The sequence below is a fragment of the Penaeus japonicus genome, unplaced genomic scaffold, assembly GCF_977035675.1.
Source record: "Penaeus japonicus unplaced genomic scaffold, GWHDUDI00000001_assembly GWHDUDI00000002, whole genome shotgun sequence".
In the NCBI taxonomy this organism is placed as follows: Eukaryota; Metazoa; Arthropoda; class Malacostraca; order Decapoda; family Penaeidae; genus Penaeus; species Penaeus japonicus.
Window position 1 is genome coordinate 39,188,520 of NW_028234404.1, and position 15,000 is coordinate 39,203,519.

At 34.4% G+C, this 15,000-nt stretch overlaps 5 protein-coding genes across 5 annotated transcripts in view; all 5 read left to right on the forward strand.

Annotated features, from left to right (window-relative positions):
- The window catches only part of LOC147472353 (uncharacterized), a 3,311-nt gene extending 3,228 nt beyond the window's left edge, over window positions 1-83 (forward strand). Inside the window, exon 4 of the mRNA XM_086545358.1 lies at window positions 1-83. This exon is cut by the window's left edge and continues 307 nt beyond it. Within this exon, the coding sequence (XP_086401484.1) occupies window positions 1-23 (23 nt within the window). The 3' untranslated portion in view covers window positions 24-83.
- Window positions 84-3,367: 3,284 nt separating this feature from the next.
- Window positions 3,368-4,743, forward strand: LOC147472354 (pro-resilin-like). Its single transcript, XM_086551143.1, has 3 exons — window positions 3,368-3,406; window positions 4,146-4,232; window positions 4,450-4,743. Exons 1-3 carry the CDS (start codon window positions 3,395-3,397, stop codon window positions 4,741-4,743), a joined length of 393 nt encoding a protein of 130 aa, XP_086407269.1. The 5' UTR covers window positions 3,368-3,394.
- Window positions 4,744-6,242: 1,499 nt separating this feature from the next.
- LOC147472355 (cuticle protein 7-like) lies at window positions 6,243-7,022 on the forward strand. Its single transcript, XM_086551036.1, has 3 exons — window positions 6,243-6,299; window positions 6,507-6,593; window positions 6,696-7,022. Exons 1-3 carry the CDS (start codon window positions 6,288-6,290, stop codon window positions 7,005-7,007), a joined length of 411 nt encoding a protein of 136 aa, XP_086407162.1. The 5' UTR covers window positions 6,243-6,287; the 3' UTR covers window positions 7,008-7,022.
- Window positions 7,023-12,938: 5,916 nt separating this feature from the next.
- On the forward strand, window positions 12,939-13,761 carry LOC147472356 (cuticle protein 19-like). The gene is made up of 3 exons (XM_086550985.1): window positions 12,939-12,994; window positions 13,182-13,268; window positions 13,372-13,761. Exons 1-3 carry the CDS (start codon window positions 12,983-12,985, stop codon window positions 13,699-13,701), a joined length of 429 nt encoding a protein of 142 aa, XP_086407111.1. The 5' UTR covers window positions 12,939-12,982; the 3' UTR covers window positions 13,702-13,761.
- Window positions 13,762-14,355: 594 nt separating this feature from the next.
- LOC147472357 (uncharacterized) overlaps window positions 14,356-15,000 on the forward strand; it is a 3,736-nt gene continuing 3,091 nt past the window's right edge. The window contains exon 1 of the mRNA XM_086545369.1: window positions 14,356-14,403. Coding sequence (XP_086401495.1) covers window positions 14,356-14,403 — 48 coding nt within the window. The remainder of the gene's footprint in view (window positions 14,404-15,000) is intronic.

The following is a 15,000-nucleotide window of genomic DNA, read 5'->3' on the forward strand; positions in this document are numbered from 1 at the left end:
AACCTGCCCCTACTTATGCCTAAATGAAACAGATATGAATATATCTATTGCAAATATTTATTGAATAAAGAATTCTATCATAATACATTTCTTTGCTTTCATAACCCAAATAATTTATGTATAACTTGACTAAATGTCCAAACGAACTAATCTCTACTTACATATTTACTCCGATCTACGAACCTGCCCTCACTTTAACAATGTTTGAAGGCATTAAGGAATATTTATTAAACAAAAACTAAATATTTAATTGAAAGCCTAGAATCAATTGGCTATGCATAAGTCGCACAGCAGAGTTGACACAAATATTGTCAAATTAGCGGATAAAAATACTCTGCATTTTACCAATTAACTAGGTAACTGGGATAGAAATCATTTGGTCAGCAAGGTAAGACATTATTTTGTGAACAAGTAGGCGTTCGGATGTGTGATTGTTTATGTGTGTGAATATGTGTGTGTTTCTGTGTGTGTTTATGTGTGAGTGTATGCTCAATTTGGTCTCTTTATGCGTCAGTAAATGTAAATGTGTGTGTGTGTTTCGAAGCTGATGCATCAAAATTTATGAGAAAATATGAAGTTAATGCATATCAAACTGGGCAAAGGATACCTTTCTACAGAGCCATTACTGACCAAATCATCATAAATTCAATGTCAACGAAATGGAAAAGGCACAGGGATTTGCATGAAGTTATTCAGGCAAGTTAAATTTTGTTAGTGCGTACGAATTTACGCGGGTCCATGGCGGTCCATGGTTTGGTCAGTTACAATGTTTGACAAATATGCATCATGAATAGACAATGTATTCGTTTGCGTATGTGCATAGGTATTAACGGAGTGGCTTTTCGTCACTTATGATTGAGCTGTTTAGGTACATTCAAATGGGTCGGACGGTGACTGAAAACAGGATTGGTCGGGAAGCTACAGAATTAAATCTGTATCGTGAATGTTTCACTATATTTTCACTTTCTTTTCTTTGCTACTGAAAATATCAAATATCAGACTCTTTTACCATCACTGTTCCTACCTTAATGGTTGTCATTATTGTTCTTTACTCGTAATTGTATTATGGATGTTATCTTCCAACAGGCGGAAAGAGAACCCCTTAGGGCAAATTAATTTTTCTATATACTGACGAACATAAATATCTTTATTGTTCATTTTACCATCTACTAGGACTCTGTGATTCTGCTGAGTACGAATTTAACAATGCTGATGACTATGGGAACTATTTAAGTCATCAGAAGCCCCGTGATTTTGACCCTGATTAAAGTTAGATTATGAAATGCCTCTTTATAACAATCATTTCAGTATGTTACATACTAGAATACGACCTTCAATCGTTATAGACAACTACACCGAAAACGACTTCGGCCTTTAGGGATGACCGCAACGGCTACATCACCCAGGGTTTCTTATTACATCTTCCTTCCCAACAGTCGTCTGACTCTACATTGTTAACTGCGACTCTGACTACGTGGCTGAGGTCAGCTACCAGGGTGTTGCCCAGATAGTATAAATAATCTCCTACTTACAAGTCTACCGCCGTTTTCGAATTCTGTGAACAATACATAACGTGATTTATATGTTGCTTGGACGAAATTCGAAATAGTTGATCGAGCATTTTTCTGTTGTTTAACTTCTGATTAATCTTTCTTTTGTGTGTGTATGTATCATTAGAATTATAATCATGACAGTCGGTTTTCATCGTCCAAAAAATGATAAACTAAGACAAAAAATCGGTGAAATTCCGGTAACACTTGAATACTATTTCAAAATAAAATAAAAATTGTTCTTGAGATATAGGAGAAATGAAGTTTCGCTACTATCTAATAAAAATAGAAATGCCTGAATGATAAATACCATTCGGCTAAATTATATAAAAAGGTAAAGGTTTTCATAGTCTTCATATTTGTTTCACTTAAACATCGGTAGGAGCAGGCTTGTAAACATAGGCAGGTTTGTAGGCAGGAACATGGTTGTACTGTATATATATGTATATATATATATATATATATATATATATATATATATATGTATGTATATTATACATATATATTTATATATGTATATATATATACATATATATACCAAAATATATATATATATATATATATATATATATATATATATATATATATATATATATACATGTGTATGTATGTATGTATATATATACATATATACATATATATATATATATATATATATATATATATATATATATATATATATATATATATATATGTATGTATGTATATATATATATATATATATATATATATACATATACATATATATATATACATGAGTATGTATGTATGTATATATATATATATATATATATATATATATATATATACATACATACATAGATGTGTATATATAGATTTATATATATATATATATATAGAGAGAGAGAGAGAGAAAGAGAGAGAGAGAGAGAGAGGGGGGGGGGGAAGAGAAAGAGGCAGAGAAAGATACATATATACATGAGTACACATGCGTGCCCATGTTAATGCGCGTTTGAATAGCTAAAGGATGTTATCCGACCGCCGCGGTAAACATTCAGTCATGATGATCTGATCAGTCAGGACTCGCCTCGTCTATATAGTCCGAGCGAAGCGCCGTCTTCGCGAATCTCTCTGAACTGAACTGAATTGCCTCCTGGCAACTGGAGCGCCTACAGGCAATCCGACCGCCACGGTAAGCATTCAGTTATGATGGTGATATGAGTCAGCACTTACAGCTGACAGAGGCCAGGCCGCCTTGTGCATATAGCCAGGGCGAAGGGAAGTCTTCGCAAATCTCTCTGAACTGAACTGAACTGATGGTTGCCGGAGGTCGGTATTCTGTTGAAATAATGTTTAGCAGAGACTTGACAGAGGACTTTTTTCCTATTAGTGCTAGGAGAGAATGGTGCCATGCTTTTATTAACTCAACCTATTTTGGTCTTTGTTATGACATTTATAGCAATTATAATTGCAACTGACATAATCTGCGTGTGTGTTTAATTACAGAAGCAGAGCGATCTACTCTGCAATCATGTCTCTCTGTTTGTGTGTGTGTGTGTCTGTGTGTGCGTGTATCCCTTTACTGTAGGAAGATGAATAGCACCGTATCTATAGTGTGATAAACATTAGGTATCCATGGAATTTTATAATGTGTTCATATATAATATTCATACTTGCTATGGTCAGTCCAGTCCTTTATCAATATCAGAAAATAAAACTCACAATGTATTCTGAGATAATCAAAGGATACTTTTGCCTTCGCCAAGGTAAAAGCCGGCTGGACAGAGGAAATGGGAGGTGCTGGAGTGTGCTTACGAGAGTAACGCCGTATAAAAAGCAAGGCACCTCCGATACTTCTCAATCGATCTCCATCTATCTTCATCATGTTCATGAAGGTGCGTTTTTTCCCGTTTTTTTCCATTTGGATCAATTAGATTTAAATCATAGAATTATTGTACGAAGACACTAATTCCATTCATATTCGATATTATTTATTGAAGTCCATCTTTTTATCACTTGTTCTCTCTCTCTCTTTACTTTTGATTATTCATCTACGTACCCATATCTATTCAATTATGCATATACATACATACAAATAGTATATATATGTGTATATATATATATATATATATATATATATATATATATATGTATGTATATATTTATTCATTCATATATAATGTATATGTGTATGTGTATCTATCTATCTATCTTTCTATCTATCTATATATACATATATATATATATACATATTTATATATATATATATATATATATATATATATATATATATGTATATATATATATATTTATGTATATGTGTGTGTGTGTTCATATATATATACATATATATGCATGTATATATTCATATTTATGTATATATCAATATATATAATATATATGATATATATACATATATGTGTTTCTCTATTCATATATATATATATATATATATATATATATATATATATATATATATATGTATGTATGTATATATATATATATACATATGTATGTATATACTCATTCACATATAGATGTTTATTTATTAACATTTGTATCATGTATGTGTGTGTAGGGTTATAGATGTATGGTTGTAAACCTATTCGAAAGTTCAACAGTTTTCAATTTCAGACCGTCGTCGCTCTCGCCCTTGTGGCTGTCTCCTTGGCTGCTCCTTCTCAGTCTTCCTACGGATACGCTCCTCCGGCATCCTATGACGTAAGTAAACTATGACATTTTTAGGAATCTACTTATACTGGCTTCATTTATGGTTCGTGAATGATTATTTCTGTAACATACTAATTTATCTATTTTAGGCATCGGCAACCTATGACGTAAGTAAACTCCTACATTCTGGATTTTTTTTACTCATACCTAGCTCAGAAAGATACCATTACTGATTAATTAGATACCAACTAACTTAACAATTTTTCAGGCTCCTGCTAAGTACGACTTCAACTACGCTGTTAAAGACGACTACTCCGGAAACGACTTCGGTCACCAGGAGACTCGTGACGGCTACAACACTCAGGGTTCCTACTTCGTCCTCCTTCCCGATGGTCGTCTGCAGAAGATCGCCTACACTGTCAACGGTGACTCTGGTTTCGTTGCTGAGGTCAGCTACGAGGGTGAGGCCCAGTATCCTGAATACAAACCTGCTCCCGCTTACAAGCCTGCCCCAGCTTACAAGTCTGCCCCTGCCTACGAACCTGCCCCAACTTATGCCTAAATGAATAAGATATGGATAGATTTATGGCAATTATTTATTGAATAAAGAATTCTACTACGATATATTTCTTCATTAAGATGACCCAAACAATGTATGTATAATTTAGCTATTCAAATTTGCTCTCCACAAACTCATCTCTACCTATATGCTTATTCCTTCTTACGAACCTGCCCTTACGTTAGCATTATGTGTGAAGAATATTTATTAAACAAAAATCTAAATATCTATAAACAATTGGACGCACACTAAAGTCCAAATATTGCTAAATTTGCAGATAAGAATATTCTGCTGCATTCTACTGATTAATTAGGTATCTTACAATAGGAACCATTTGGTCAGCACGGTAAGCCAGTACTATCCGAACACACAGGCGTTCGAATGCGTGATTGTGTGTGTGTTTATGTATGCGTGTTTGTTCATAATTGTCTGTTTAATCAGGTATGTTATCCATTATGTATGTGTCTGTCTCTGCGTCTACATATGAAAAGGTGTGTTTGTGTTCAAGATGACATATCGAAATTAATGTGGAAATGCCAATTTAATGCATCTCGAGTGATTTTCCGTCAGTGATCATTAAGCTACTTAGGCACACTCTTACTAAGGTATGGGTCGGTATTTTTTGGAAGTGTGTGTATGATTGCTACGGAATTTAATCTGTAGCGGAAATTTTACACTATCTTTTCACCTTCCTTCATGAAAAAAAAAAAAAAAAAAAAAAAAAAAAAAAAAAAAAAAAAAAAAAAAAAAAATATATATATATATATATATATATATATATATATATATATATTACTTTTCATTGTATCTCTTGTTCTTTTTCTCTTTTGTATATACATGTACGGATTTATCTATTCATGTGNATATATGTATATATATATATATATATATATATATATATATATATATATATATATATGTATATATATTTATTTATATGTATATATATATATGTATATATATTTGCATACATATATATTTCCACATTAGTAAATATTTGTGTGTACATATATTTAAAATGTACATTTATAAACATCCATATGTACTTATATATATATATATATACATATATATATATATATGTATATATATACATATATATATACATATATATACATATGAATATATATATGTATATATATACATATATATATACATATATATACATATGAATATATATATGTATATATATACATATAGATACACAAACATAGGCACACACACGCACACATACACACAGATAGTATGTGTGTAATAATTTTGTGATGAATTTATTTATAATTTTCTTTATAACTGAGAAAAGTACTCACATATAATTCACCAACAGTTCATCATAAAATTGGGAATTAATATCCGGAAATTATCCGGAAAAAAAAATCTTCATACAGAGCTAATAAGAGTATATACTATTTACTTTCGCCCTCGCCAAGGTGAGGGTTGGCTGGACAGTGAAAATGGGCGGGGCTAAGGTGTGCTTCTGAGACACTGTATAAAAGGAGACGGCTCGATGTCTGATGCATCACATCTGATCTACATCTACTTTCAACATGTTTGCTAAGGTTCGATTCACGTTTAAATAACAGCATTATACAAATACTCTTCTTGAAAATATCAACCTAAAATGGTTTCAGTTTCTATCTATATCTTTTTCAATCGCACTCTTCATTTCTCGTCCTCGTTATATTCATACTTAAGTATATATCTATTTATATATTTATATATATATATATAAACTTACATATTTAACATACTGTCACGTATTTCAGACCGTCGTCGCTCTCGCCCTCGTGGCCGTCTCCTTGGCTGCTCCTTCACAGCCTTCCTACGATTATGCTCCTCCGGCAACTTATGACGTAAGCAAACTCTTACATTCTGATTATATTCTACTTATACTTTCCCAATTAAGGTACCATTGTTCATTAATTTAGTTACAAACTAACTTCACAATTTTTCAGGCTCCTGCTAAGTACGACTTCAACTACGCTGTCAAAGACGACTACTCCGGAAACGACTTCGGTCACCAGGAGACTCGTGACGGCTACAACACCCAGGGTTCCTACTACGTCCTCCTTCCCGACGGTCGTCTGCAGAAGGTCGCCTACACTGTCAACGGCGACTCTGGTTTCGTTGCTGAGGTCAGCTACGAGGGTGAGGCCCAGTATCCTGAATACAAACCTGCTCCTGCTTACAAGCCCGCCCCTGCCTACAAGCCCGCCCCTGCATACAAGCCTGCCCCTGCCTACGAACCTGCTCCTACTTATGCCTAAATGAATAAGATATGGATAGATTTATGGCAATTATTTATTGAATAAAGAATTCCATCATAATCCATTTCTTTACTATGATAACCCAAATGATGCACTTGTAACTTAGCGAAAGGTTATTATCTTTTGATTATCTAATCATTACAAACCTACTCCCCACGAACTCATTTCAACCTTTATGCTTACTCCTAACTGCGAATCTACCCTCACTTTGGTATTAAGTTTAAAAATATTAAGGAATATTTCTTAAACAAAAATCTGTCCATTTAATTGTCAATCTAGAAACAATTGGACATGTCTATGTTGGAAAACGACTTCGGTCACCAGGAAACCCATGACGGTTACGATACCCAAGGTGCCTACTACGTCCTGTTCCCTGATGGTCGTCTGTAGAAGGTCGCCTACACTGTCAACGGCGACTCTGGCTACGTGGCTGAGGTCAGCTACGAGGGTCAGGCCCAGTGACCTGAGTACAAGCCTGCTCCTGCCTAGGAACCCGTCCTTATCTATGCCTAATTAAAACATATGTGAATAAATTTGAGGTGAATATATAGTAAACGAAAAATCTACCCTCATTAATATGTATTTTTATTGCCCTTAATAGTCAGAAATTACCGAAACATCCTATCTTTGACATGAGGCCAAAACCGACGTCCATGTAACGCACACTGACAATATTTTAATTCCTTATAATTCGGTTAAAGATTTATAATAGTACTTTATCCCACACCCTTAATTCCTCTCAATTAGAAATAGTTACTCTTATACGTCGGCATTTAATCAGATCAGAATTGAGGGAACTGCAGTGATGCTAAATATCTGTGATTGCCGAAACAGTTTGGTATAACATATGTGCAAGTAGTTTACAAAAACACAGCATTAACTTCACTGAAATCATTATATAGAGAACTATATATTCATGCAACTACCATATTCATGAAGCTGATATTTTCTTCTTTAGAATTATGCTAACAAAAACTGATCATACGTAATCTAGCTCTTAAAGACATATCTGGATAAAGGTGCCACTGTAGGAATAATTAATCTAAATGACATTCACCTGATATCTGGAGATATTACATGTATCATACATGCACACATACCCATAAGCCATGTGTGTGTGTGTGTGTATGTATATATATATATATATATATATATATATATATATATATATATATATATATATGTATATGTATATATATATACATATATGTATATACATGCATACAGTATATATATATATATATATATATATATATATATATATATATATATATATATATATATATATATATACATATATCAAGTAGGATGACAACGATCTCTGCTCTGCGGTCCTGAGTTTAACATATAGAAAGAATTCTATGACAAGATTTCGATATTACTTTTGGTTGGAATCGATCCCGCGCACAGGAATTTACACAGCTTGCCTAACGACCGCGAGATGGTGTCGGGAGATGGGTTAACACGTCCTTCATGATGTCATTCTGTTTTGTACACCTGGGAGTCGAGGTGGGTTGATTAAATCGTGGGTTTTACCAACCCTTATGTAATAATAATAACAATGATAATAATACATACATATAAATATATATATATATATATATATATATATATATATATATATATACATATATATATATATATTTATATATATATATATATATATAAATGTAAATGTGTGTGTCTGTACATATATATGTATATATATATATATATATATATATATATATATATATATATATATATATCTAATCTATCTATCTATCTATCTATCTATCTATCTATCTATCTATCTATCTATCTCTCTCTCTCTCTCTCTCTCTCTCTCTCTCTATATATATATATATATATATATATATATATATATATATATATATATATATATATGTATATATACACACACATATATATGTATATGCATGTATATATGCTTATATATATATATATATATATATATATATATATATATATATATATATGTATGTATGTATGTATGTATGTATATGCATATATATGTAAATATGCGTGTGGATATATATATATATATATATATATATATATATATATATATATATATATATATATATATATATATGTATAAGTGTATATGCATATATATATATGTATATATGTATATATATATATATATATGTATATATGTATATTTATGTATATATATATATATATATATATATATATATATATATATATGTGTGTGTGTGTGTGTGTGTGTGTGTGTGTGTGTGTGTGTGTGTGTGTGTCTGTGTGTGAGTGGGTGTGTGTGTGTGTGTGTGTTTTTATTTATATAGACTACTTGATATATATATATATATATATATATATATATATATATATATATATATATATATATATATATATATATATACATGGTCACGGCGGCGATCAGGATCGCTCCGGAGCAGAGGGCGCTAAGAATCTCTGGTTAGACCCAGGCTGCCTAAAGATGATGTACTTATGCACATACAATGTAAGGACCATGAGAACTGAATCTGATCTTCTGACACTGCTTGAGGAACTTTCATTTATTAAATGGGATATTGTAGGACTTTCTAAAGTTAGGAGACTAGGCGAAGAGCAGAAATTACTAAATGATGGGCACTTATCATACTGGCGAGGTAAACCCTTGGATAGCAAACAAGAATCAGGAGTAGGTTTCTTAGTTCACAAGCGACTTGAAAAGAATGTTAGGGAATTCTATAGTGTGAGCGAAAGAGTGGTTTCTGTAATACTGAAACTAAACAACAGATATATCCTAAAAATTATCCAAGTGTACACTCTTACCAGCAGTCATAGTGATGAGGAGATAGAGAGGTTCTATGAAGATGTGCAAGCAGCTACCGATAGAGCAAAAACCCATTTTACCGTGATTATGGGGGATTTTAATGCCAAGATAGGAATAAGGGAAGATGGAGAAATATCGGTTGGGAAACATGGAATAGGCACCAGAAATGAGAGAGGGCAAAGGTTGATAGAATTCGCCGGAGCTCGATCCCTTAAAATTATGAATACATTCTTCGAAAAGAGACCCGGGAAGAAATGGACATGGAAATCACCATCCGGCATTAAAAACGAAATTGACTTCATAATCACCAATAGGCGTGACACCGTACAAGACGTAACCGTTATCAATAAAGTAAATGTCGGTAGCGACCATAGACTGGTCAGGAGTAGAGTTAAGTTACAGCTAAGAAGGGAACGAAACAAGCTCATACAAAAGCCTGTCGCTAATCTAACCAACATCAAGAATAGGGCGACGGAATTCAGTATCAACATCCGAAACAAATACTCAGCTCTCGAAGATCTTGACATAGACCAAATGAACGACCAATTCAGTGAGATATTAACGGAAGCTGCACTTGAAATAGGGGGTAAATACGGAAAAGAAAGGTTCAGTAAGCTTTCGGTAGAGACGAAAGAGCTTATGAAACAGAGTAGGGAAATGAAAATAACATCAATCAGAGACAAGATAGAATCAACAGAGCTGACTAAGACGATAAACAAGAAGAAGAAAGAGGATGTACGCAAATTTAACATACGAAAAATAAACGAAGCTCTGCTTGCCGGCACCAGCCTTAAGGCAACAAAGAGGAGGCTCGGAATAGGGAAAAACCAAATGTATGCAGTAAAGAAACCCAACGGAGAGGCGACATACAATAAAAATGAAATTATCAAAGTAATAGAAGACTTCTATCGCAATCTATACCACTCAAACGACCAACCACATACGGAGACAAACACAACAATTGGAGATGTTCCAAACATCACGGTAGATGAAGTAAATAGGGCACTAAAAAGCATGAAAAGAGGAAAAACACCAGGAGAAGACGGCATTAGTGTAGATCTTATTCAAGACGCAGGAGAGATTGCGGCAGTAAAACTGGCCAGTCTTTATAACAGATGTCTAGACGTCGGTAAAATTCCGAAGGCCTGGAAAAACGCAATAATAATTCTAATACACAAAAAGGGAGACACAAAAGACTTAAAGAATTACCGACCTATAACCCTCCTCTCAGTAATCTATAAACTGTTCACAAAAATCATCATAGCCCGTACCACCGACACATTAGATTCAAAACAACCCAGGGAACAGGCAGGGTTCCGCAGTGGATTCTCAACTACAGACCATATCCACACACTAGCTCAAATAAGAGAGAAAACAAACGAATATAGGAAGCCCCTGTGTATGGCATTCGTAGATTATGAAAAGGCATTCGACTCGGTACAGATATCTGCAGTACTGGATGCAATTCGTAAACAAGGAGTAGAGGAAATATACTGCAGATTATTAGAGGATATATATAGAGATGGTACAGCGACCGTCAAAATCCACGCAGAAACCAATAAAATACCAATAAAAAAGGGTGTTAGGCAGGGCGACACCATCTCACCGAAGCTATTTACAGCCTACTTAGAGGAAGTATTCAAGAAGTTAGACTGGAAAGAGAGAGGGATTAAAATAGAGAATAAGCACTTAAGCAATCTAAGATTTGCAGATGACATTGTTCTTTTCGGTGAGTCAGCAGATGAACTACAACAATTAATAAGCGATTTAAATAAGGAAAGTCTGAAGATTGGCCTTAAAATGAACATGAAAAAGACTAAAGTCATGTTCAACAGTCGAACCCCAGTTAAGCAAATACAAATACAAGGCGAGGTACTAGAAGCAGTGAACGAGTATGTATACCTAGGGCAACTCATTCAGTCGAGTACATCCTGCGAAGCCGAGATAAAACGGCGAATCAGGCTAGGTTGGAGTGCCTTCGGTAAACATAGTAATATATTACGAAGTAGTCTGCCACTATGTCTAAAGAGAAAGATTTTTGACCAATGCGTCCTCCCCGTCATGACATATGGATCAGAGACATGGACTACGACCAGGGCACTCGAAAGGAAATTAGTAAGCGCCCAAAGAGGAATGGAAAGGCTTATGCTAGGAGTTAGCTTAAGAGACAAGAAAAGGGCCACATGGATCAGGCAGCAAAGAAAAGTAGAGGATATACTCAAGACCATCAAAAGGAAAAAGTGGCAGTGGACTGGACACATATATCGGAGACAGGACAACAGGTGGACAAAGAAAACAACAGAATGGGTAATACACGACACAAAGAGACCCAGGGCAAGACCAATGACTAGATGGCGGGATGAAATAGCAAAATTCGCAGGAGTAAACTGGAATCAGAGGACACAAGACCGGAATGACTGGAAAAGATTGAGAGAGGCCTACGTCCTGCAGTGGATTGATACAGGCTGATGATGATGATGATGATGATATATATATATGTGTGTGTGTGTGTGTGTGTGTGTGTGTACTTATATACTTGTGTGTATATTTGTTTGTGTATGTGTTCTAGCACATATATATACACACGCGCGCACACAGAAATATATAGATTGTAAATATACATACATAAATATATGTATATATATATGTGTGTGTATATATATATATATATATATATATATATATATATATATATATATATATGCATATATATATGCAAACACGTGCACACACACACTCAGACATACACATATATAATATAATATATATATATATATATATATATATATATATATATATATATATATATAGAGAGAGAGAGAGAGAGAGAGAGAGAGAGAGACAGAGAGATGTGTGTGGTAAATATGTAAAGAGTTTGTTTTTAGTTTTTCTTTATCTTCTATAGACTCTTTATAACTGAGGAATGTAACCAATCATGCAATTCATCAACAGCTTATCATGAAACTGGGAATTAATAGCTGGGAAAATATCCGGGAAAATATCCTTCATACAGAGGTAATAACAGCAGATACTACTTACTTTCGCCCTCGCCAAGGTGAGGGTCGGCTGGACAGTGAAAATGGGAGGGGCTAAGGTGTGCTTCCGAGACACTGTATAAAAGGAGACGGCTCGATGTCTGATGCATCACATCTGATCTACATCTACTTTCAACATGTTTGCTAAGGTACGAATCAGGTTTACTGTACGTTTGTTTATTCTTAAAAGATTTAACACTGTTGGTAATATTCTGTCTCTCCATATTTCTTTTGATAACACTCTTGATGTTTTGTTCTCTTAAAGTTAAACCTTAGTATATCCCTATTTATCTGTACTTACGCCTTGCACATTAAACATTTCGTCTTGTATTTCAGACCATCGTCGCTCTCGCCCTCGTGGCCGTTTCCTTGGCTGCTCCTTCACAGCCTTCCTACGATTATGCTCCTCCGGCAACTTATGACGTAAGCAAACTCTTACATTTTAAAGATTTTCTACTTATACCTTGCTAATTAAGGTCCTATTTTTTATTAATTCCGTTCCAAAACTAACTTTACAATTTTTCAGGCTCCTGCTAAGTACGACTTCAACTACGCTGTTAAAGACGACTATTCCGGAAACGACTTCGGTCACCAGGAGACTCGTGACGGCTACAACACCCAGGGTTCCTACTACGTCCTCCTTCCCGACGGTCGTCTGCAGAAGGTCACCTACAATGTCAACGGCGACTCTGGCTACGTGGCTGAGGTCAGCTACGAGGGTGAGGCCCAGTATCCTGAATACAAGCCTGCTCCTGCTTACAAGCCTGCCCCTGCTTACAAGCCTGCCCCTGCTTACAAGCCTGCTCCTGCTTACAAGCCTGCTCCTGCCTACGAACCTGCCCCTACTTATGCCTAAATGAAACAGATATGAATATATCTATTGCAAATATTTATTGAATAAAGAATTCTATCATAATACATTTCTTTGCTTTCATAACCCAAATAATTTATGCATAACTTGGCTAAATGTCATCATTCATTTATCATCTATGTTCCAAACGAACTCATCATTACTTACATATTTACTCCCATCTACGAACCTGCCCTCCCTTTAACATTGTTTGAAGGATTTAAGTAATATTTATTAAACAAAAACTAAATATTTAATTGAAAGCCTAGAATCAATTGGCTATGCATAAGTCGCACAGCAGAGTTGACACAAATATTGTCAAATTAGCGGATAAAAATACTCTGCATACTACTAATTAACTAGGTAACTGGGACAAAAATCATTTGGTCAGAAAGGTAAGACATTATTTTGTGAACACGTAGGCGTTCGGATGTGTGATTGTTTATGTGTGTGAATATGTGTGTGTGTTTCTGTGTGTGTTTATGTGTGCGTGTATGCTCAAATTTGGTCTCTTTATGCGTCAATAAATGTAAATTTGTGTGTGTGTAGTTCGAAGATGATGCATCAAAATTTATGAGAAAATATGAAGTTAATGCATATCAAACTGGGCAAAGGATACCTTTGTACAGAGCCATTACTGACCAAATCATCATAAATTCAATGTCATCGAAATGGAAAAGGCACAAGGATTTGCATGAAGTTATTCAGGCAAGTTAAATTTTGTTAGTGCGTACGAATTTACGCGGGTCCGTGGCGGTCCATGGTTTGGTCAGTTACAATGTTTGACAAATATGCATCATGAATAGACAATGTATTCGTTTGCGTGTGTGTATACGTATTAACGGAGTGATTTCTCGTCACTTATGATTGAGCTGTTTAGGTACATTCAAATGGGTCGGACGGTGACTGAAAACGGGATTGGTCGGGAAGCTACAGATTTAAATCTGTATCGTGAATGTTTCACTATATTTTCACTTTCTTTTCTTTACTACTGAAAATATCAAATATCAGACTCTTTTACCATCGCTGTTCCTACCTTTGTTGTTGTCATTATTGTTCTTTACTCGTAACTGTATTATAGATGCTATCTTCCAACAGGCGGAAAGAGAACCCCTTTGGACAAATTATTTTTTCTATATACTGCCGAACATAAATATCATTATTGTTCATTTCTACCATCTACTAGCTGTACAGGACTCTGTGATTCTGCTGAGTACGAATTTAACAACGCTGATGACTATGGGAATTATTTAAGTCATCAGAAGCCCCGTGATTTTAACCCTGATTAAAGTTAGATTATGAAAT

What these genes read in the sequence shown, in the direction of transcription:
- LOC147472354 (XM_086551143.1), top strand. An exon ending in CTCCTCCGGCATCCTATGAC is followed by an intron (nt 4,233 to 4,449) that starts GTAAGTAAACTA and finishes ACAATTTTTCAG; the next exon opens with GCTCCTGCTAAGTACGACTT.
- LOC147472355 (XM_086551036.1), top strand. An exon ending in CTCCTCCGGCAACTTATGAC is followed by an intron (nt 6,594 to 6,695) that starts GTAAGCAAACTC and finishes ACAATTTTTCAG; the next exon opens with GCTCCTGCTAAGTACGACTT.
- LOC147472356 (XM_086550985.1), top strand. An exon ending in CTCCTCCGGCAACTTATGAC is followed by an intron (nt 13,269 to 13,371) that starts GTAAGCAAACTC and finishes ACAATTTTTCAG; the next exon opens with GCTCCTGCTAAGTACGACTT.